At 38.6% G+C, this 22,699-nt stretch overlaps 1 protein-coding gene across 4 annotated transcripts in view; it reads left to right on the top strand.

The window, feature by feature from the left end:
* Window positions 1–21,746, top strand: part of chl1b (cell adhesion molecule L1-like b) — a 163,879-nt gene extending 142,133 nt beyond the window's left edge. The window contains exons 23-28 of one of the 4 annotated variants that reach the window (XM_060919263.1): window positions 2,249–2,428; window positions 5,741–5,854; window positions 6,159–6,320; window positions 6,628–6,759; window positions 18,455–18,527; window positions 20,265–21,746. In XM_060919263.1, the coding sequence (XP_060775246.1) occupies window positions 2,249–2,428; window positions 5,741–5,854; window positions 6,159–6,320; window positions 6,628–6,759; window positions 18,455–18,527; window positions 20,265–20,466 (863 nt within the window). In that variant the 3' untranslated portion in view covers window positions 20,467–21,746. The remainder of the gene's footprint in view (window positions 1–2,248; window positions 2,429–5,740; window positions 5,855–6,158; window positions 6,321–6,627; window positions 6,760–18,454; window positions 18,528–20,264) is intronic. The other 3 variants (XM_060919264.1, XM_060919265.1, XM_060919266.1) reach the window with 3 other exon arrangements.
* Window positions 21,747–22,699: the final 953 nt, after the last annotated feature.

Consider the following 22,699-nt stretch of genomic DNA (forward strand, 5'->3'; position numbering starts at 1 on the left):
TCATAAGTTATAATGAGGTAGTGATTTGCATAGGGCAATTATTAGTCCATCACATTATTTTAATTAAATTAATGAATTAGGTTCTTTTATCATTTTGGAACTTTCCAAACCACTCACATTATTGCGAGATCAGAGCTCTGCACAGCTCAGTGGTTTCTCCCTACAATGCATTATATTCCTCTCAAGTAAAAATCAAGCCCTTCAAGAGCTTAATCAATCAGCCCAGCATGCAAGAGGTCACTACATGGGTCTACCAGGGTCTAGCATTGTATGGGAATGAGACACATTATCTGAACCTCCCTAGAGATCAGAGGTCCTTATCTTGTGACATGGATGACTGAGTCATTTGTTGTTTGTGAAAATCAATCTCAGTGAATTCAATGATCACAGAGAGGAATGCCTGTCTCACAAAGTTTACATCTGGCCATCTTGGTATAGAGGATGTGCAGTCACGTGACCCGCACGTGTGTACTCTGCCATATTGGACGGCATCAGGATTGTTTACCTTGCGCGAGCGTAATGGATCCAGGGAGTAATCCCCAAGAAAATTCAGAAAATACCCCATCTACATCGCATGATAACTTGTCTAAGTTTGTTCAGCATCTTGAAGGTGACGTGAGGCAGCGTTACGTGGAAAAGTGTTCCAGGTTGAGGAATGCAGATCCGTACAACTTGCTGCAATCCTTGTTCAGGGAAATTCGGAGCTGTGGTGCCGACGATTTGCCCGATCTGGCCTACCACGACATTTACAATTTTCTTGTTAATCATGAATCATGTTACACTGGCAAAGCCCTCAAAGCTTACAGGAGCCTGGAAGCTTATAAATATTTTGTTGCGGGATTGGTATCCCAACTATACCTCTGGAAGGTTCCAAAGAAGAATGTCTACTTGATAACCTCACGGGTAAGTGGCATTAAGACGTTTATCATAAAGAGACTATGCAGGACGTTTTATCGTAAGAATGTTCGAAATCTAAACTCAGTTCCAGATAATGACAGGGTTGTAAATATGTATGTTTTTGTCTGAAAAACAGTAAATCAGAAAGCTGTGCACGTTTGCGCAGAAGCTGCGCAAATGTGCGCAGCTTTCTGATTTACTGTTTTCTTCTCATACTTATACTTCCTGTTTCATGGACTGTAATGGCATTTGCTCATTTAGTAATTTTAATACAGAATTTACTTTGATGAAATTATTCAGACACTCCAACGCCCCCCCTAAAAAAATCGGATCTGCACGTTCAGCCGTGAAAAAGGCGGCATCCGCCGTTTGCATCCCTGTTTAAACTCATAGGTTAACTGACTTTAACCGGCTAATGAGGCTCGGTGGTCGGTCAAGATTTTTTTTTTAGTTTTCGCCATTCCTACTATGGATTGGCCTTTCAAAGGCATATATGAGCCAAAAAGATAAAACATTGTCATAGACTAGGCCAGGGTAGTAGGGCTAGGCATAGCCATTTTAAACGTTAGAGATCAAGCGGACTGACGGCCACAAACACTGTACTGTCTAGTTTCTAAGTATGCAGTTATCATTCAGTCCGAAAATCAACTTAACAGATGTACTAGGAGTATTGAATTAGAAGATTACACCTACCTGATATGAAGTGTTCACTACAAATTCGGCTGGTAGAACTGGGGTGCCGTTTTTCTCTTCGCACAGCGGACACCCATTTTGCGCGTCTCTCCTCGTCTGCGGGGAATCTATAAAATGACAGGCCCTCCTTTTGGCCCTGTCTATTGGTACAACCAAATGCTGAACAAGATATAATCAATCAATCAATCAATCAATCAATCAATCAATCAATCAATCAATCAATCAATCAATCATTCTCGAAAGATCTACTCCCACACACTTGATAATTAGAACGGGTTTGTCTAAGTTCTATGCGCGGCCTTGCCGTCCAAGATGGCAGATAAACAAATATCACGTGACCTCGTGACGTCACATGCACGCTCTCTATAAGGGATAAAGCCAGTAGTTTGTGGCTCAGTGGTTAAAGTTTTGGGCTGCTGATCAGGAGGTTTTGTGGTCAAATCCTAGAATCACCAAGCTGCCACTGTTGGGTCATTGAAGAAGGCCATTAACTATCATTTGTATGCAGTCTTAAGTCACTTTGGATTTAAAAAAAAAAAATCACCTAAACATGTAATGAAGTGACCCTTGAAGACTGGGAGTAAAGCATACAACAGTAAACTAAATCCACTACTCATGTATCTTGCATATCTGAACTTTATTCCATCTTTCTGTTTAGTTAACAACACAGAGGAAGTGGGACCCCTCCTCACTGTGAACATCACCAACCCAGATACAAATAAGTGGCACCTCAGAGACCTGGAGCCAGTTAGTCGCTATAGGTTCTACCTGTATTACTGCACACAAATGGGCTGTGGCCCAGTGACTAGTGAGGAGTACATTACCATCCCAGAAGCACGTGAGTACCAGGGCATAGCTGGTATGAGAATAAGACTCCTGCATGTATCCCACGTTACACAGCAGAGAGCTTGATCCTCTGATATGGATGGTTGAGTCACTTATTTCTGGTCATCCATCCATGCCAGAGGATGTTCATTTTTCCCTCTCGTTCCACCATGCTTTTCATATGCCTATCTATGCACTTCTTTATTGCTAAACAATATCACAGCAGTGTGGAAGCAGGAACATTCATCACTGTCGAGGAAGACCAAGTGCTTATTGATTTGGGGGAAGGGTGAAAGCTTTAGGAAGGAAAAAGAAATAAAGTGTCACCTTTAGGAATGGAAATAATATGTAGTTATCATTCCATAATTGTTAATGATGTAATCATCAACGAAATGTGCCAGAACCTGTGTTGTGTGGAATACACTGTTTTTACATTCTTCACAAAGAACAATGATTAATAAAAAGCTTTTTATTGGTTTTACTTGACTGGGGATTCACATTGTCGCAGCAAAGATATCATGAAAGCCATAAGCTTGTAGCTTTGCATTAATATATGGCTTAGTAATAAAGAACAGACAGGAAATTGAATTGCCTATTTCATATGCAGTGTGATATCTCATTTCCTTTATCAACAACAGACCATTAGACAGGCTGTGGGACTCAATATTGTCAGGAGGAGAGGAAAGCAGGAATATCAGTCTTACGTGCTGTAATGTAAACTCAGCTGTATTACAGGGAACAATTTGAACATCCCAATTTGTAAGAGCTCAGCATTTCTCCATGCCTCCTGCTAGAGTGCGTTTCCCTACAAGGCCATGGTAATTTGCATTGCTTTCGAAAGAAAGCAGATGCTATTTACTGTTAATGTATGCTGTCTTTAACAATCTGTCTCTTTCATGCTTTTTTGTTTTTATTTTTTGTTTGTTTGTTTGATTTGCCAGCTTCAACAGATGTGCCCACTTTCACCATCAGTATGAGATCTTCTTTATTCCATAAATGTAGATTTAGTGATAGTAGCCGTAACATTAGTGGAACTTTAGGTTACTAAATTAAAAATGCAAAATAAATGGATGTATTGCCATTTAATAGCAGTTTAACTAAACTAATTTTCTTTTGTGTGTTTGCTTTTCATGCTTGTCTTAAAAAAAAGAAACACTGTCACTCAGTCATAGAGATTACTGCTGTGTTAAAAAAAAAAGTGGCAGCAAACCTAATTTTCAGATACAGCTCTTCTTTCATAGATGAGAAAGGCCATTGAATTTAAAAATATCCTCCACTCATAAAATGTGTATCAACTAACACTGTAGTAAATTGGATACTGTACTTGACAGTGTTCTGGCCTTTAGTCCTTAACAAATAACTCTTAAATTATTCCTGTCTTTAAGAGTCCTTTAGTTCACTAAAGTCCATTAGGGTAGCATGCATGGATTAATTAACTTAAAACCTAGTAGAACCTTGCCTGCTATATATCATTCACCAACTAAAATCTGTAGTGGACAAACTCAAGATCTTATTTTTCTTTTCAGGACAGTCCAGAACTCATTTGTCTCCAAGAAAACCTTCTGTTTCCCCTGTGGCTAAAGCCACACTTTCTTCTATAGGTATTAACCATGAGTCCATATTTAAAATTAGTCATACGTTGTCCAAAATAGATGGCCTATACGTGACTAATTAGGTTATTAAAAAAAAAGAGAAAATAAAACAGAAAAGGAAATTTTCTATGTGTCAATATGATGTGTGCATTTTTCATAAAAAGATGCTATAGACCTTTATTTAGTGGGATGTAGACAGAGTATTTTCCTCCTTGTCTACTGTTAAAAGCTGAGCCCTGAGAGGCAAGAGCTTGTTACATTTCCACTGTCCGTAACTGATCAAATGTGAAGCACAGATAGGCCATGCTTTGTTAAGCTGGTGGAGAAGCTTTAGTGGCACAATCCCAAGCAAACAGCCAGCATCTGAACGGGTAAGAATTTCTGATGTGTGACAGTTGGCGATAGCAGCCAGAGAGGTGAAAGACAGAGCGACATAGAGAGTCAGCTGCCACTACTTAAGTGGATAAATGGAAGCGGTTGAAAGCTCTAGATCAGAACGTTTTCTTTGCTCCCATGGCTTTTGGTGTTTTTTGGCCCGGCCTGAGGGCTGTCTTATTTAATCCCACTCTCCAGCAACAAATGACAAAGACCCAGTCAGCAGCACTCGATATTTATAGCCCCCCACTCCATTTTTTTTTTTTACATGTGACATAAAAGCATCAGAGTGAACTGTGATTTATGTGAATTTGATTTGAATGATGTGTGTGTGTGTGTGTGTGTGTGTGTGTGTGTGTGTGTGTGTGTGTGTGTGTGTGTGTGTGTGTGTGATTAATATGGCTTCCTTATTATTTAGTATTTATGGTTGGTGTAGATTCCTGAAACTTAGCTCAAGCTAGTTGTTAATTAAAATGCCCAATCAGTAAGCTACATCTCTGAGCCAAATAAGTAATTATTAATTTAGCAGGCGGCACGGTGGCGTAGTGGTTAGCGCTGTCGCCTCACAGCAAGAAGGTCCGGGTTCGAGCCCCGTGGCCGGCGAGGGCCTTTCTGTGCGGAGTTTGCATGTTCTCCCCGTGTCCGCGTGGGTTTCCTCCGGGTGCTCCGGTTTCCCCCACAGTCCAAAGACATGCAGGTTAGGTTAACTGGTGACTCTAAATTGACCGTAGGTGTGAATGTGAGTGTGAATGGTTGTCCGTGTCTATGTGTCAGCTCTGTGATGACCTGGTGACTTGTCCAGGGTGTACCCCGCCTTTCGCCCGTAGTCAGCTGGGATAGGCTCCAGCTTGCCTGCGACCCTGTAGAAGGATAAAGCGGCTAGAGATAATGAGATGAGATGAGATGAGATGAGATGAGATGAGATGAGATTAATTTAGCAACAGGAGGCTAAAACTTTCAGCATGTTCTTGGCACAACTGAGAAACTAAATGATGCTTGAAAACAATATGCCTTGGGAACCGGGTTTATAATTTTGTTTCAATGTTATAAAGCCATTTTTCTTTTAGTGATATTACTTCAAACATAGTCCATCATGTCTTTTCTTATTATTTTCTTGTCTTAATACACTCAGCAATGGTCCCTAGCATGAATAGCACAGATGCTACTTTTACACCAATAAGCATCATTTTATTCATGCCATTTCTTTAAGCAGGCCACATACAGAAAACAGTCCTGCTCCCCCTCTGAAATAAACTATCTTTTTTTTTTCTTGAACACAGATCTCTTTTGACATACACTAACCACTTTTTGTTCTTTGTCTTGCCATGTTATTTTTCTTTCCCTCTTTTTCCTGTCAGCACCCACTGTGTTGAACATTAGTGCCTCAGTTAGCGACAACTTTGCAAATATCAGCTGGATTCTGGGGAAGGAACAAATGGATTCAGAGTTATATGTTGCATATATGAAAAACCGTAAGCCCATCTTACCATTCTTCATAGCTAACAAGGCTGATACTATACCTTAATTTATACAAGTCACAAAGTCAAAGTAAATGTAAAGCACCCAATGATTATAAAGCACCTTCATAAAATGGATTATTTAGATATTACTGTGCTTTTGACTTTCTTAATGCTAACATTCACTTTTTTTAATCCTAAATTATTTTTCTCTAGCTTAGTAACACCTTACTAACACCTCTATTTAATTAAAACTAACTTCATGTTTCTGGCTTACTAACCCCTTCCTAACCCTTCCCTGGTTATGCACCTTCTGTAGGTGAAGGTAACTGGAAGATATCTGAGGCCGTTAACTCCTCTAAGACTTTCCTGGTCATTAAGGAGCTGGAGCCTGGGACAGAATATACAGTACGCGTTATGGCTAAAACCTGGCATGATAGTTCTAGCATTTTTGAAGATGTTATCAGGACCAGGGCCAAAGGTGAGGGGAGGGGTTCTCTGCCAAAACGCGTCCCATCATCATGTCATTGTCCTTGAACAAACTTCTCATCTGTGACCTAGACCTATCTCTAAATGTTACCAGCTCAGTGAAAAGGAATAAGGTGTTATTTTTTTATCTTAAGTTGAATAATTGTAGAAGCAGGTTGGCTGCTAATTAATTGTTAAATTTCTTATTCTGTTAGTCTGCACATTGCTAAGTTGGCATTGGAAAGGCTTTGTCAATATAAACAGTCAAAAGTATAGGAAGGTGAAGCAAAATTTTGTGAACAAATTGATGTGTTCATCAGGTTTGGCCAGTATTCACAGTGGAATTTCAAATCAAGGCTGGTTTATTGGACTGATGTGTGCTGTGGCTTTACTCACACTCATCGTGCTCATCGCTTGCTTTGTAAACAGGAACAAAGGAGGAAAGTACTCAGGTAAGGACCTGCATCAAATGCACCTCCATCAACCTCTGTGTTCATTTACCACCAGGAGCCAATTACCCATGGGCATAGCAGGGAGACAGACAGACAGACAGATAGCAAATAAAGACCTTTGACTAGCTACAAAAAGATTACGAGTGTTTAAAAGAAAGAAACACAGAGAGGGGGAGGGGGCTTAATGAGAAACAGAATTCAAGAAATTTAAAGGTAGACTGCCTTTCAGATTTTTCAAGTGTAGGTCATAAAAAGAATTTTCCCTGACACCCAGTTATTTTTATTTAGTGGGCCAAAAGCTACTAAATTCAAATCACAGACTTCCAATTTTATTGTTGTTGTTTTTTTTAAATAGAACAATTAATGCTATTTATCTGCTACAATTCCACTATTTTTTCTTGCTTCACCATGACCCAATTCAAGATACTACAACCCCAATTCCAAAAAAGTTGGGACAAAGTACAAATTGCAAATAAAAAACAGAATGCAATAATTTACAAATCTCAAAAACTGATATTGTATTCACAATAGAACATAGACAACATATCAAATGTCGAAAGTGAGACATTTTGAAATTTCATGCCAAATATTGGCTCATTTGAAATTTCATGACAGCAACACATCTCAAAAAAGTTGGGACAGGGGCAATAAGAGGCTGGAAAAGTTAAAGGTACAAAAAAGGAACAGCTGGAGGACCAAATTGCAACTCATTAGGTCAATTGGCAATAGGTCATTAACATGACTGGGTATAAAAAAAGCATCTTGGAGTGGCAGTGGCTCTCAGAAGTAAAGATGGGAAGAGGGTCACCAATCCCCCTAATTCTGCGCCGACAAATAGTGGAGCAATATCAGAAAGGAGTTCGACAGTGTAAAATTGCAAAGAGTTTGAACATATCATCATCTACAATGCATAATATCATCAAAAGATTGAGAGAATCTGGAAGAATCTCTGTGCGTAAGGGTCAAGGCCGGAAAACCATACTGGGTGCCCGTGATCTTCGGGCCCTTAGATGGCACTGCATCACATACAGGCATGCTTCTGTATTGGAAATCACAAAATGGGCTCAGGAATATTTCCAGAGAACATTATCTGTGAACACAATTCACTGTGCCATCCGCCATTGCCAGCTAAAACTCTATAGTTCAAAGAAGAAGCCGTATCTAAACATGATCCAGAAGCGCAGAGGTCTTCTCTGGGCCAAGGCTCATTTAAAATGGATTGTGGCAAAGTGGAAAACTGTTCTGTGGTCAGACAAATCAAAATTTGAAGTTCTTTATGGAAATCAGGGACGCCATGTCATTCGGACTAAAGAGGAGAAGGACGACCCAAGTTGTTATCAGCGCTCAGTTCAGAAGCCTGCATCTCTGATGGTATGGGGCTGCATTAGTGCGTGTGGCATGGGCAGCTTACACATCTGGAAAGACACCAATGCTGAAAGGTATATCCAGGTTCTAGAGCAACATATGCTCCCATCCAGATGACGTCTCTTTCAGGGAAGACCTTGCATTTTCCAACATGACAATGCCAAACCACATACTGCATCAATTACAGCATCATGGCTGCGTAGAAGAAGGGTCCGGGTACTGAACTGGCCAGCCTGCAGTCCAGATCTTTCACCCATAGAAAACATTTGGCGGATCATAAAACGGAAGATACGACAAAAAAGACCCAAGACAGTTGAGCAACTAGAATCCTACATTAGACAAGAATGGGTTAACATTCCTATCCCTAAACTTGAGCAACTTGTCTCCTCAGTCCCCAGACGTTTACAGACTGTTGTAAAGAGAAAAGGGGATGTCTCACAGTGGTAAACATGGCCTTGTCCCAACTTTTTTGAGATGTGTTGTTGTCACGAAATTTAAAATCACCTAATTTTTCTCTTTAAATGATACATTTTCTCAGTTTAAACATTTGATATATCATCTATGTTCTATTCTGAATAAAATATGGAATTTTGAAACTTCCACATCATTGCATTCCATTTTTATTTACAATTTGTACTTTGTCCCAACTTTTTTGGAATCGGGGTTGTACATCATGCATCATGTGGTGGGTTTTCCCTGTTCGTGCAAGGCATTGTTGGATACAAATTTGAAACAGGAGAGAAAAATGGAGGATGTGAGTGTGCGAATGAAACGTGAAAGACCGACTACAGTAATGGAAAGCAAGAAGAAAAGACGTTATGTTGCAAAGGAAAGGAAATGCAGGACCAAACTAATAAATATCAGTGGTCAGTGAGCAACTTGGTGTGATCAGCTGTTCGTTTAGTGACATAATGATGGAACTGTCAGTGCATGGTCAAGGTAAATCTGTAGATGGCAGGATGCAACACTGTGGATGCCAGCTGCCATAAAACCCAAAAGAAGTAGAAGAAGGTAAACATGCGCATGCGCACAGAGATTTCCTCTGTCTGCTTGAGTGCATGAAATGAGCGATTTCATGCATGGCAGATTCTACCATAACAGAGGCCAGTTAAGTCCCATCTCCTTAAATTGCTGAATTGATTATTTTGATCATTCTATTAAGTTTTTCTAGTAGCATTTGGGGTCTTGGACATTCGCAGTAAATTTTAGGACAGTAGTCCTGGTAACTACTGTAATTGATAAAAGCCTGACATGACAGACATGCTAAATGACAATAGAAACACATCGGTTTCTATCATCAAAATCTGACAGACAAACTAACGTCTACCATCATATTCTGACAGACACTCTAGATGACAATAGCAACAAAACTGTTTCTTACATTATTAATCTGACAAATTTAGTAATAATATTAAATACCTCATCACTAGAACCAAATAATAAAATAAAATATTGAAATAAAAAAGATAAAATTTATTTTCAAAATTGAAATAACAATAATTGTCAGAACAGTGATGATAGACACGACTGTGTCACTTTCATGGGGAAATAACACATTGAAATGGCCTGTCTGCTGAAAGGGTCGCAAGTGGCTCTGATTTATCTCAACTTACGATAGTTTTCCTCCAGAAAATTTTAAATATGAATGCACAAATATATTCTCAATGTTTCTATCATCAAAAATTTCTATCGTCAGGTAGCTGACAGAAAATCTTACCTTGATTTATTTGATGAAATCTAGCTGTCAGAACTCCAAGTCTTGCCCGGAAGTAAATGTCTGCTGTCACAAAAATCATGCGCAGTAGAATTTCCTCTTTGCGTCAGTCAACATGTGCGTGGTGAGGGCTTGAATTTTGCTATCGTCAGGTGCATTTGACTGACAGACTGACGATAGCATTTTTTAAAAATAACTGTGGGCTTCTCTCGTGAACGAAATAGTTTTTTCGCTGTTAATCTATTTCAACTCTATCTGTTGACACCCAAAAATTATAAAGCCTGCTTCCACACGATAACTACCAAAGATCCATAATGGCTGAGTCTATCGTCAGGTCATCTGACAGAAATTCACTGACGATAGCAACAGAGATAATGAAAATGATTTTTAAAATGGGAGTTATGTCTGTCAGATATGTCAGAGAAATAGAACTTTATTCTTTAAAAATCTTTTATTGATATACTCAGTGTATTTTTAAATGACGTGCTGTTTTAGAAGACCAAATACCATATTTTCAATCTTGAAAATATTACCTCACTGAAAAAAGGACAAGAAAAATTTCTTATTTTGTGGGCAAGTGGTTAATGGATCCAGTTACAGTAGAATCTGCCGCATATTATTTGCGAGGGAATCCCCTCAAATTAAATAACTTCCCAGCCACAGAATGGCCTGATATTTTGTGAGATATTACAGAAATAAACATGTATCACAGTGACCAAATTTTAGAGGAAACTAAATGTCACTGATTTTATGAAATCAAAAGGCCATCTAGCTTTAACAGCATAAAATATGTAGAAAGAAAAACCAACATATGTATATTTGGATGGTAGCATCAGTGTGGATGTACCGTACCATGCAGTACAGTATGTGAAAAGTCCAACATAAGGAAGGTGTAACAGTTCGTCTGTTTTCTTGATGCAGTGATTCAAATTCTTCCTATTAAAGATATATATATATATATATATATATATATATATATATATATATATATATATATATATATATATATAATCCATCCATTATCTGCAACCGCTTATCCTGTACAGGGTTGCAGGTGAGCTGGAGCCTATTCCAGCTGACTATTGATGAGAGGTGGGGTACACCCTGGACAAGTCACCAGATCATCACAGTGCTGATGCATAGAGACAAACAACCATTCACACCTACGGTCAATTTAGAGCCACCAATTAGCCTAACCTGCATGTCTTTGGACTGGGGGGGAAACTGGAGCCCACCCATGCAGACACAAGGAGAACAGGCAAACTCCACACAAAAAGGCCCCAGTCAGCCACTGGACTTGAGCCCAGAATCTTCTTGCTGTGAGGCAATAGTGTTAACCACTGTGCCGCCTATATATATAAACTTTTGCATAGTAATATATATATATATATATATACACACAGTGGGGCAAAAAAGTATTTAGTCAGCCACCAATTGTGCAAGTTCTTCCATTTAAAAAGATGAGAGAGGCCTGTAATTTTCATCATAGGTACACTTCAACTATAAGAGACAGAATGGGGGGAATCCAGGAAATCACATTGTAGGATTTTTAATGAATTGATTGGTAAATTCCTCAGTAAAATAAGTATTTGGTCACCTACAAACAAGCAAGATTTCTGGCTCTCACAGACCTGTAACAACTTCTTTAAGAGACTCCTCTGTCCTCCACTCATTACCTGTATTAATGGCACCTGTTTGAACTCGTTATCAGTATAAAAGACACCTGTCCACAACCTCAAACAGTCACACTCCAAACTCCACTATGGCCAAGACCAAAGAGCTGTCAAAGGACACCAGAAACAAAATTGTAGACCTGCACCAGGCTGGGAAGACTGAATCTGCAATAGGTAAGCAGCTTGGTGTGAAGAAATCAACTGTGGGAGCAATTATTAGAAAATGGAAGACATACAAGACCACTGATAATCTCCCTCGATCTGGGGCTCCACGCAAGATGGGGTCAAAATGATCACAAGAACGGTGAGCAAAAATCCCAGAACCACACGGGGGGACCTAGTGAATGACCTGCAGAGAGCTGGGACCAAAGTAACAAAGGCTACCATCAGTAGCACACTACGCCACCAGGGACTCAAATCGTGCAGTGCCAGACGTGTCCCCCTGCTTAAGCCAGTACATGTCCATGCCCGTCTGAAGTTTGCTAGAGAGCATTTGGATGATCCAGAAGAGGATTGGGAGAATGTCAGATGAAACCAAAATAGAACTTTTTGGTAAAAACTCAACTTGTCATGTTTGGAGGAGAAAGAATGCTGAGTTGCATCCAAAGAACACCATACCTACTGTGAAGCATGGGGGTGGAAACATCATGCTTTGGGGCTGTTTTTCTGCAAAGGGACCAGGACGACTGATCCGTGTAAAGGAAAGAATGAATGGGGCCATGTATCGTGAGATTTTGAGTGAAAACCTCCTTCCATCAGCAAGGGCATTGAAGATGAAACGTGGCTGGGTCTTTCAGCATGACAATGATCCCAAACACACCACCCGGGCAACGAAGGAGTGGCTTCATAAGAAGCATTTCAAGGTCCTGGAGTGGCCTAGCCAGTCTCCAGATCTCAACCCCATAGAAAATCTTTGGAGGGAGTTGAAAGTCCGTGTTGCCCAGCGACAGCCCCAAAACATCACTGCTCTAGAGGAGATCTGCATGGAGGAATGGGCCAAAATACCAGCAACAGTGTGTGAAAACGTTGTGAAGACTTACAGAAAACATTTGACCTCTGTCATTGCCAACAAAGGGTATATAACAAAGTATTGAGATGAACTTTTGTTATTGACCAAATACTTATTTTCCACCATAATTTGCAAATAAATTCTTTAAAAATCAGACAATGTGATTTTCTGGATTTTTTTTCCTCATTTTGTCTCTCATAGTTGAGGTATACCTATGATGAAAATTACAGGCCTCACTCATCTTTTTAAGTGGGAGAACTTGCACAACTGGTGACTGACTAAATACTTTTTTGCCCCACTGTGTGTGTGTGTATATATATATATATATATATATATATATATATATATATATATATATATATATATATACATACAGTGGTGCTTGAAAGTTTGTGAACCCTTTAGAATTTTCTATATTTCTGCATAAATATGACCTAAAACAACATCAGATTTTCACACAAGTCCTAAAAGTAGATAAAGAGAACCCAGTTAAACAAGTGAGACAAAAATATTATACTTGGTCATTTATTGAGGAAAATGATCCAATATTACATATCTATGAGTGGCAAAAGTATGTGAACCTTTGCTTTCAGTATCTGCTGTGACGCCCTTGTGCAGCAATAATTGCAACTAAACGTTTGCGGTAACTGTTGATCAGTCCTGCACACTGGCTTAGAGGAATTTTAGCCCATTCCTCCGTACAGAACAGCTTCAACTCTGGGATGTTGGCGGGTTTCCTCATATGAACTGCTCGCTTCAGGTCCTTCCACAACATTTCGATTGGATTAAGGTCAGGACTTTGACTTGGCCATTCCAAAACATTAACTTTATTCTTCTTTAACCATTCTTTGGTAGAACAACTTGTGTGCTTAGGGTTGTTGACTTGGTGCATGACCCGTCTTCTCTCGAGATTCAGTTCATGGACAGATGTCCTGACATTTTCCTTTAGAACTCGCTGGTATAATTCAGAATTCATTGTTCCATCAATGATGACAAGCCGTCCTGACCCAGATGCAGCAAAACCGGTCCAAACCATGATAGTACCACCACCATGTTTCACAGATGATATAAGGTTCTTCTGCTGGAATGCAGTGTTTTCCTTTCTCCAAACATAACATTTCTCATTTAAACCAAAACGTTCTGTTTTGGTCTCATCTGTCCACAAAACATTTTTCCAATAGCCTTCTGGCTTGTCCATGTGATCTTTAGCAAACTGCAGGCGAGCAGCAATGTTCTTTTTGGAGAGCAGGGGCTTTCTCCTTGCAACCCTGCCATGCACACCATTGTTGTTCAGTGTTCTCCTGATGGTGGACTCATGAACATTAACATTAGCCAATGTGAGAGAGGCCTTCAGTTGCTTAGAAGTTACCCTGGGGTCCTTTGTGACCTCACTGACAATTACATGCCTTGCTCTTGGAGTGATCTTTGTTGGTTGACCACTCCTGGGGAGGGTAACAATGGTCTTGAATTTCCTCCATTTGTACACAATCTGTCTGACTGTGGATTGGTGGAGTCCAAACTCTTTAGAGATGGTTTGGTAACCTTTTCCAGTCTGACAAGCATCAACAACACTTTTTTTCTGAGGTCCTCAGAAATCTCCTTTGTTCATGCCATGATACACTTCCACAAACATGTGTTGTTAAGATCAGACTTTGATAGATCCCTGTTCTTTAAATAAAACAGGGTGCCCACTCACACCTGATTGTCATCCCATTGATTGAAAACACCTGACTCTAATTTCACCTTCAAATGAACTGCTAATCCTAGAGGTTCACATACTTTTGCCACTCACAGATATGTAATATTGGATCATTTTCCTCAATAAATAAATGACCAAGTATAATATTTTTGTCTCATTTGTTTAACTGGGTTCTCTTTATCTACTTTTAGGACTTGTGTGAAAATTTGATGATGTTTTACGTTATATGTATGCAGAAATATAGAAAATTCTAAAGGGTTCACAAACTTTCAAGCACCACTGTATGTATATATATATATATATATATATATATATATATATATATATATATATATATACACAGTTATGTATAAAATAATAGCAGTCTAACATCACTAATGTGTTTAATTACTGATTTTGGCAGAAAAGATAATACAACATGGGAAAAAATAGGTGTAGCCAAGTAATGGGTAACCAACAGAATCAACAGTCATGACATGCACTCTGCTAATTGGGTGTAATTGACTCATTTAATGAAAGGGGCATGTTCAAATTAATAGCAGCGTGTTCAAATTAATAGCAGTGTGGAGTTCAATTAGTGAGGTCACTCATTCTGTGAAGAAACAGGTGTCAATTATGGCCCTTATTTAAAGAAGGAGGGCAGCAAATGTTGTACCTGCTGGTTTTAGCCCTTGCTCAGTGAGTAAAATGGGTCATTCCAGACATTGTACCGAAGGAGAAAGAACTTTGATCAAGCAGTTGATTGGAGAGGGGAAAACATATAAAGAAGTGCAGAAAATAATTGGCTGCTCAGCTAAAATGATCTCAAATGCTTTAAAATGGCAAACAAAACTCGAAACACGTGGTAGGAAAAGAAATACTACCATCCATGTAGATCATAGAATAACAAGAATGGCAAAGAAGCATCCAATGATCAGCTCTAGGGAAATCAAAGAAGATCTTCAGTTACCTGTGAGTACTGCAACAATCAGAAGACGCCTATGTGAAGCCAAACTATTTGCAAGAAACCCTCGTAAAGTACCAGTACTGAAAAAAAGACATGTTGAAAAGGTTACGGTTTGCCAAAGAACACATTGAGTGGCCTAAAGAGAAGTGGTGCAACATTCTATGGACAGATGAGAGCAAGATTGTTCTTATTGGATCTAAAGGCCACAAACAGTTTGTGAGACGACCCATAAACACTGAATTCAAGCCACAGTACACTGTGAAGACTGTAAAACATGGAGGTGCAAGCAGAATGGTTTGGGGATGTTTCTCATACTTTGGAGTCGGGCCCATTTATTGCATACCAGGCACCATGGACCAGTTTGAATATATCAAAATACTGGGAGAGGTCATGTTGCCTTATGCTGAAGAAGGAATGCCCTTGAAATGGGTGTTTCAGCAGGACAACGACCCCAAACACACCAGCAAGCGGGCAACATCCTGGTTCCAGACCAACAAGATTGATGTTATGAAGTGGCCAGCCCAATTTCCAGACCTCAAGCCGATTGAGAATTTGTGGAATGACATCAAAAAAGCTGTTTTTGATGCAAAACCCAAGAATGCAGAAGAACTGTGGAATGTAGTCCAGTCAATTTGGGCTGGAATATCTCTTCGCAGGTGTCAGATGTTAGTTGACTCCATGCCACACAGATGCAAAGCAGTTGTCAGAAATAAAGGTTATACAACTAAATATTAGTTCAGCGATTAACAGAAAAGCTAAATCTATAAACAAATTTCAGTTTATACTGTAAATATTCGAGTTTGTAAATGAAAATGCAGACGCTGCTATTTTTTGAACAGCCTATTATTCTTTTTTTTCTTCATTTTCAGTTTAAAATTTATATTTTGTTCATGTTTTCATTTGGAATTGAATGCGCAGTGCCCCGAGTGCCTTTGTGTATATGGAAATAAATGCTATTATGAGGATTGAGCTTTTTCTCAGTTGTTTTAAACACACTGCTATTATTTTGCACGTGTGTGTGTGTGTGTGTGTGTGTGTGTGTGTGTGTGTGTATATATAGTACTGTGCAAAAGTTTGAGGTCTCCATTAGATCATTAGATTTGTTGTTTTAGCAATGCTATAATGACCATGTATAATTATTTCTCTGTCTCTTTATTAGAATCCAACTAGAAAATACAGGAAATGCGCATGCGGGGTTTAAAAAAAAATCAGAAAAAGCAGCTTCTACAGGCTAAAGTGGGAAGTATTTTATGTGATCTCCCCTTACGTTTGAGCAATAGCAGGAACCTCATCTCTTAAACCTAAACTGAATGGAGCCCTAATTAATGTCATTGCTAACACCTGTATTTGTCCTACTATTTCATGTCAAAATGGCCGCTGTGAAAAAGGTCTATTACACCAGGTTTGTGCAAGACATGCTTGAGCATTACATACACGTGTTGTATGAGTTTAACTCATTGGAAGCTTGCTAATATATACAAGACCAACTTTCAATCACATCACTCCATTCAAAATGCCAAATATCACAAAATTTGAGAGACATAAAATCATAATTTTGCATCAGCAAGGCCACTCTCAAAGGGAAATCAGCAAACAAACTGGATATTCAAGATGTGGTATTCAAGCTGTTATAAAGAAATTTGAAGAATCAGGAGAGGTCAAGGACAAAAAAAGACTGGAAGGCCAAGAAAATCAAAATCTGATGAGAAATTTCTCAGAGTTTCTTCTTTGAGAAATTGGAAGAAATCCAACAACGACTTGGTTCAGCATCTGACAGTTTCATTGGGATGCCAAGTTGACCCTTCTGCAGTCCGAAGAAGCTTGATCAGGAATGGTCTTTGTGGCAGGGTAGCAGCTAAGAAACCACTTTTTTGGAAGGTGAACAGGGTGAAAAGGCTAAGATGTGCTAACACAAAGATTGGACTAAATATCAGTGAAAGAGTATCCAAGCTTAAAATTTTGGGGTCCAATTGTCGACAATATGTGAGAAGAAGAGATGGAAGAATGAGTACTTGCGGTCTTCGGTGAAACATGATGAAGGGTCTGTCCTGGTTTGCGGCTGCATTTCTGCCAGTGGTCTTGGCGATATTGTCTGAACTGATGGGATCATGAATGCTGAAAATTACAGAAACGTTTTAATCCATCATGCCATTCCTTTTGGAAAGTGCCTGATTAGGAATGGTTTTATTTTTCAGCATGATAACTGTGGCAGCAGGGGCATGGTCGAGCAACGGATTGTGAATGGAGAGCGAAACTGGGGAAAATGAGTGGCAAAGTGGAAGCACCTGTTGTTTTAATTAATGTGCTGTGTCTGTGTGCTTGTGTGCAGTGATTGTGAGCAGATAAAAGGTGGAGAGGAGCAGAGAGAGAGGTTTTCTGGCCAGAGTTGTGACTGTTCTTTGTGTGTTTGTGCATGTGTGTCAACATTTCAGTTATAGTCCTCTGGAAAGCATGCTTTTGTTTGGTTTCTTTTTGTGAATAAAACCTGAAGGAGAATTTGAACCCACCTGCTTGTCTGTTCAACATCCACCCCTGTCAGGGAACTGTTACAACAACCCCAAGCACATTGCTAATGCAGTGAAATCATATTTGGAGAGAAAAACAGCTGATAAAACACTGACAGTCATGGACTGGTCTCCACAGAGTCCAGACCTGAAAATTATCAAGGCAGTATGGGATCACCTGGACAGAGAAATAAATAAAAGACAGCCTAAATCTAAAGAAGAACTCTGGGAAGTGCTGACAGAAGCCTGGTATAATATACCATAAGATTACTTCAGAAAACTTCAGGACGGTCCCCCAAAAGAGTTTAAGATGTAGTTTGTGCCAAAGGAGGTCACACTAAATACTAACTTTTGTCGGTAGAAGCCACTTTGTTCTGAAAATTGTGTCTTTTTAAATTTTATGTACATATTTCCTGTATTTTCTGTTTGTATCTTAATAAAGAGACTGAAAAATAAATATGGATCATTATTAAAACTATTCTAAAACAACAAAGCTAGTGGTGGCCTAAGACTTAGATATATGTATAAGATTTACTATAAGAAGAGCTGGGCTCAGGATAGTCAGCCACTGCTATTATTTATTATATTCTAAATTGGACAGTTGTACTAGTTATTAACCTGACATTATTGCTACCAGTATAGCATTTACATCATGGCAACAATAATTGACTACACAGGATGGATCTATCCACATAAATGCATTTCCGCTTTAATTTATTGGCTCATTTACCTTAATAGTTGTGTTAATGAAATTAAAAGAACTAAATTTATCCCCCTGTCTGTAGTGAAAGAGAAGGAAGATCTCCATCCAGACTTGGAGTCTCAAGGCATAAATGACGACACTTTCTGTGAATACAGGTAGGCCAAGTCGAAAGTCACTCCACCTAGAAATGCTGTAATCTTGCCAACTCCTTTTCTTGTGGCTTAAAAATATCAGATTACTTGTGTGTGTGTGTGTGTGTGTGTGTGTGTGTACAGTTCAGTTCAAGTGTGCTAAACAAAATCTGGGGGGGGGGCAAACAACTACATATCACTCATGTTAAACCAATGCTTTTATTTCAGAGTGCTTTGTATATAGCTCAAGTGTTGTGATAGAAATTAGGCATAATTGCATCACCGTTAAATTGAAACGCATTTGTTTTTTGGAACGAAAAGAAATGGAGTATGCCCAGTCCTCAGCAGGAGATAATGTGGGGGACAATCTGGTATAATTGAAAAGCACTTATCTCCAGGGCAGAGATATCTGTGTTCATTTCATTAATTTTTCAGTGATCCATTTCATAACAGTCTTTCTGAGAGCTCAGCGTGTAGCCCCACCATCCCAAAATCCAGATTATCCAATACCAAGAACATGACTTTATTTATTTATTTATTTATTTAAATTTGAGATATGAACAGTAGTAGGGGTAGAGGTACAAATAGTAGGAAGCTTATACTGTAGGTTGTAGTAGTACTAGAGTTGGTGGAATAGTAGAGATGGTAGTAGTATTTTCTAATAGGAGTACAAGTTGGAATAGTCTTAGTTATGATTTGGAGGAGGAAGAAAAGGAGGAGGAGGAATAGTTGTAGTAATAGCAGCAAATAGTTCATTCAGCTCATCATACTCCCGTGAGAGCCAAGTGCAAAATACAACCACAAATACAGACACTCTAAATTTCCTCCTCCACAAATCAAACTAAACAAGACTACTAAAAGTCTTAAGCAGGTGTTGCTGTAACCTCTCACACACCTGCAGGTCCTCATAAAGAGCAAATAAATAGCACTTTTAAAATAACAATAGAGCAAATTTTGCTGTACATCAAATCACTCATTCACAGCCTTCCTTTTCCTTACCTAACTTTTCCTCATGTACCACATTCAAAAAATCCTCTATTCCTGTTCACTTTAACTGTTTTTTTTCTGTAAGTTTGAAAATGATGCATGAATTAGACATTAAACAAATTGACAATCAGCTATGAATCATGAGTCCAACTGGTCCAGTTTAAAAATTGCAAGAATATCCTATTTAAAAGTATTCTTTCTTTATACAGAACTCAACCTTAGATTGTAAAGGGAAATTTGAACGATATATGATAATATTGCAATCTACTGGTATATCCAGGAGGCATTATCTTAATTTCACTATGCCAAGTGTTCCAGTTTTCATTCATTCTTGTTAACCTTATTGTTTCGGGCCATATAATTCCACTAAAACTCCATCCATCAGTGGGTCTGGACATCAGTCCTTGTTCTCATAATATGGGTGTAACCATTCACAAAATTTACATTGGATACAAAATAAATATGTATATTACATAGACACAAGTGTTTTACTGGGAAATACGCCACTGTATGAGGAGATGCTTTGAAAAATTTGGGTACTTAATGTTTGTGAATGTGTCTGTATAATCAAAAAGAAAATCATTCACTGGCTTGAAGATATGAAGTTTATCTTCTCGTGTTGAAAAACTCATATTTTTCATACAAAATGCATTGCATGCATTGTTAATTTATTAATTATTTTTTTTCCGTGTGTGTGTATGCATTATTTATCAGAAACAGCAGTCCGGTTCAGTCAGTCATCTGTGTTTGTTTGTTTGCTTGTTTTCAATTCAGTGATAATGATGAGAAGCCCCTGAAAAGCAGCCAGCACTCACTGTCTGGAGACTTGAAGCGAGGGGACAGTGGGGACAGCATAGTGGACTATGGTGATGAGGATGCTCAGTTTAACGAGGATGGATCCTTTATTGGAGAATATGCTGGACAGAAGGAACGGACATCCATGGAAATCAAAGGAACTTCTCAGAGCAAAGCATGAAAGGACTAATCCTATTTGATATTGCTTATATATGTTTGGCACAGGCACAAAAAAAGGGAAAAATATCATCATCCCCTCAAATGTCTTTTGGATTAAAAAAAATAGTAATTCATGTGTTTATTGTCAAGTATGCTCTCATGCTTATTTTATTTTAGAAGGTTTAGTTTCACACAAATTGTGACCGATCATTCAGTCATTTTCAGCTGTATATTGATGTCAGGTATTCTTTTGATATTTTTGAAATTATTTCAAAGCTGCAAGCAAAATTTTTTTTTTTTTCCTTTTTATTAAGGCAGTCTGGGTGTAAATAAGTGGTGGTGGTTGGGTATGTGTGTATGTTCTAGTCTTAATTTGTTATGCACTGTGAGATCTCTGGGGTCTCTACCATTGTCTTCTTGTAGTCAAACAAATTTCTTTAGAGTATGAAACTATTTTTTTCCTTTTATTTCTTTCTAGGCAAATATTATTGACATTTTATATTCAGATCTACATTCATTAAATGTAATTAAATATGTGTACAAAAAACTGTTCATTAAATTATTTCCCATTTCAGAAGTATGCAGACTAGAAGAAAAAGATAAAATGAGGATTATATGAGCAACTAATCATTCCTTATTGAGTCTGTAAACATGTCCATTTTTCAAGCTGCACTAACCATTAGCCATATACATTGCAATCATTGTTACATTGTGTTTGCATCTATTAACTCATTGTAGTTTGAGCAATATACAGTACCATTTATGTGAAATATATATTGTAAAAAAAAAGACTTGTTTTATCACCTTTATAATGTTTCCGCCTTGCATTTAGAACTGTCATATCACAAGAGCTTTACAGAAATGTAAAAATGCACACATATTCACTGTCTTAGTAAACACTTGCAACTGTGGCTCACTTTCACCACTTTTTAATTTAAGATAAAATGTCATTCCAGCTGAGGTTTGACCCAACAAACATCCAACATTTTCTGAAATTTTGGTATTGGAGTTTGGAGTTCCATGAATATGACACAATGAGCAAAATACCATCATGGTGTTGACCTGTTTAGTCCTTAGTACTGATAAACATTCCAACTTTAAACATGATATTTAACTAGGCCATTGGTTACACACAACTGTTTTGGCCAAGCACAACGGAGTGTAGAGAGGAATTTGAAATGTTCAGTTAAATATGAATGGCATCAAACAGCTCCTCTGTACAAATATGATTGTGTTTGCATGTTTATCGATGTTAAATGATGTTTTATATACATTTGCCATTAAAATTTATGACTTATCTTTTCTGGATCTGGTGGCTCATTTGGCCATTGACTTTCTTTCTCATATCACTTTCATTCCAAACTACCCATGCCAGATCACTGGCCTCCTGTCTGAAAAAAAAAAAAAAGATTAATGGCATTGTTTCATTTTCCTGGTACAAAATCATATTGCTGTTTTCAAACCCCAATTCCAAAAAAAGTTGGGATGCTGTGTAAAAAATTATTAAAAACAAAATGCAATGATTTGCAAATACTTTTTGACCCATCTTCAAATAAATACAATATAAAGAGAATATATTTGATGTTGAAACTGATTAACATTTTTTTTTTTAAATACACACTCTGAATATGATGCCTCGAACATGTTCCAAAAAAGTTGGGACAAGGACGTTTACCACTGTGTAACATCATCTTTTCTTTTAACAACACTTAGTAAGCATTTAGGAACTGAGGACACTAATTGTTGAAGTTTTAAGTGTGAAATACTTCATTGATTATTCTTGCTGGGCGGCACGGTGGTGTAGTGGTTAGCGCTGTCGCCTCACAGCAAGAAGGTCCTGGGTTCGAGCCCCGTGGCCGGCGAGGGCCTTTCTGTGTGGAGTTTGCATGTTCTCCCCGTGTCCGCGTGGGTTTCCTCCGGGTGCTCCGGTTTCCCCCACAGTCCAAAGACATGCAGGTTAGGTTAACTGGTGACTCTAAATTGACCGTAGGTGTGAATGTGAGTGTGAATGGTTGTCTGTGTCTATGTGTCAGCCCTGTGATGACCTGGCGACTTGTCCAGGGTGTACCCCGCCTTTCGCCCGTAGTCAGCTGGGATAGGCTCCAGCTTGCCTGCGACCCTGTAGAAGGATAAAGCAGCTAGAGATAATGAGATGAGATGAGATGAGATTATTCTTGCTTGATATGTGACTTAAATTGCTCAACAGTCCAGGGTCACCATTCTTGCATTTTGTGCTTCAAAATGCACCACACATT

The sequence above is a fragment of the Neoarius graeffei genome, chromosome 4, assembly GCF_027579695.1.
Source record: "Neoarius graeffei isolate fNeoGra1 chromosome 4, fNeoGra1.pri, whole genome shotgun sequence".
NCBI lineage: Eukaryota > Metazoa > Chordata > Actinopteri > Siluriformes > Ariidae > Neoarius > Neoarius graeffei.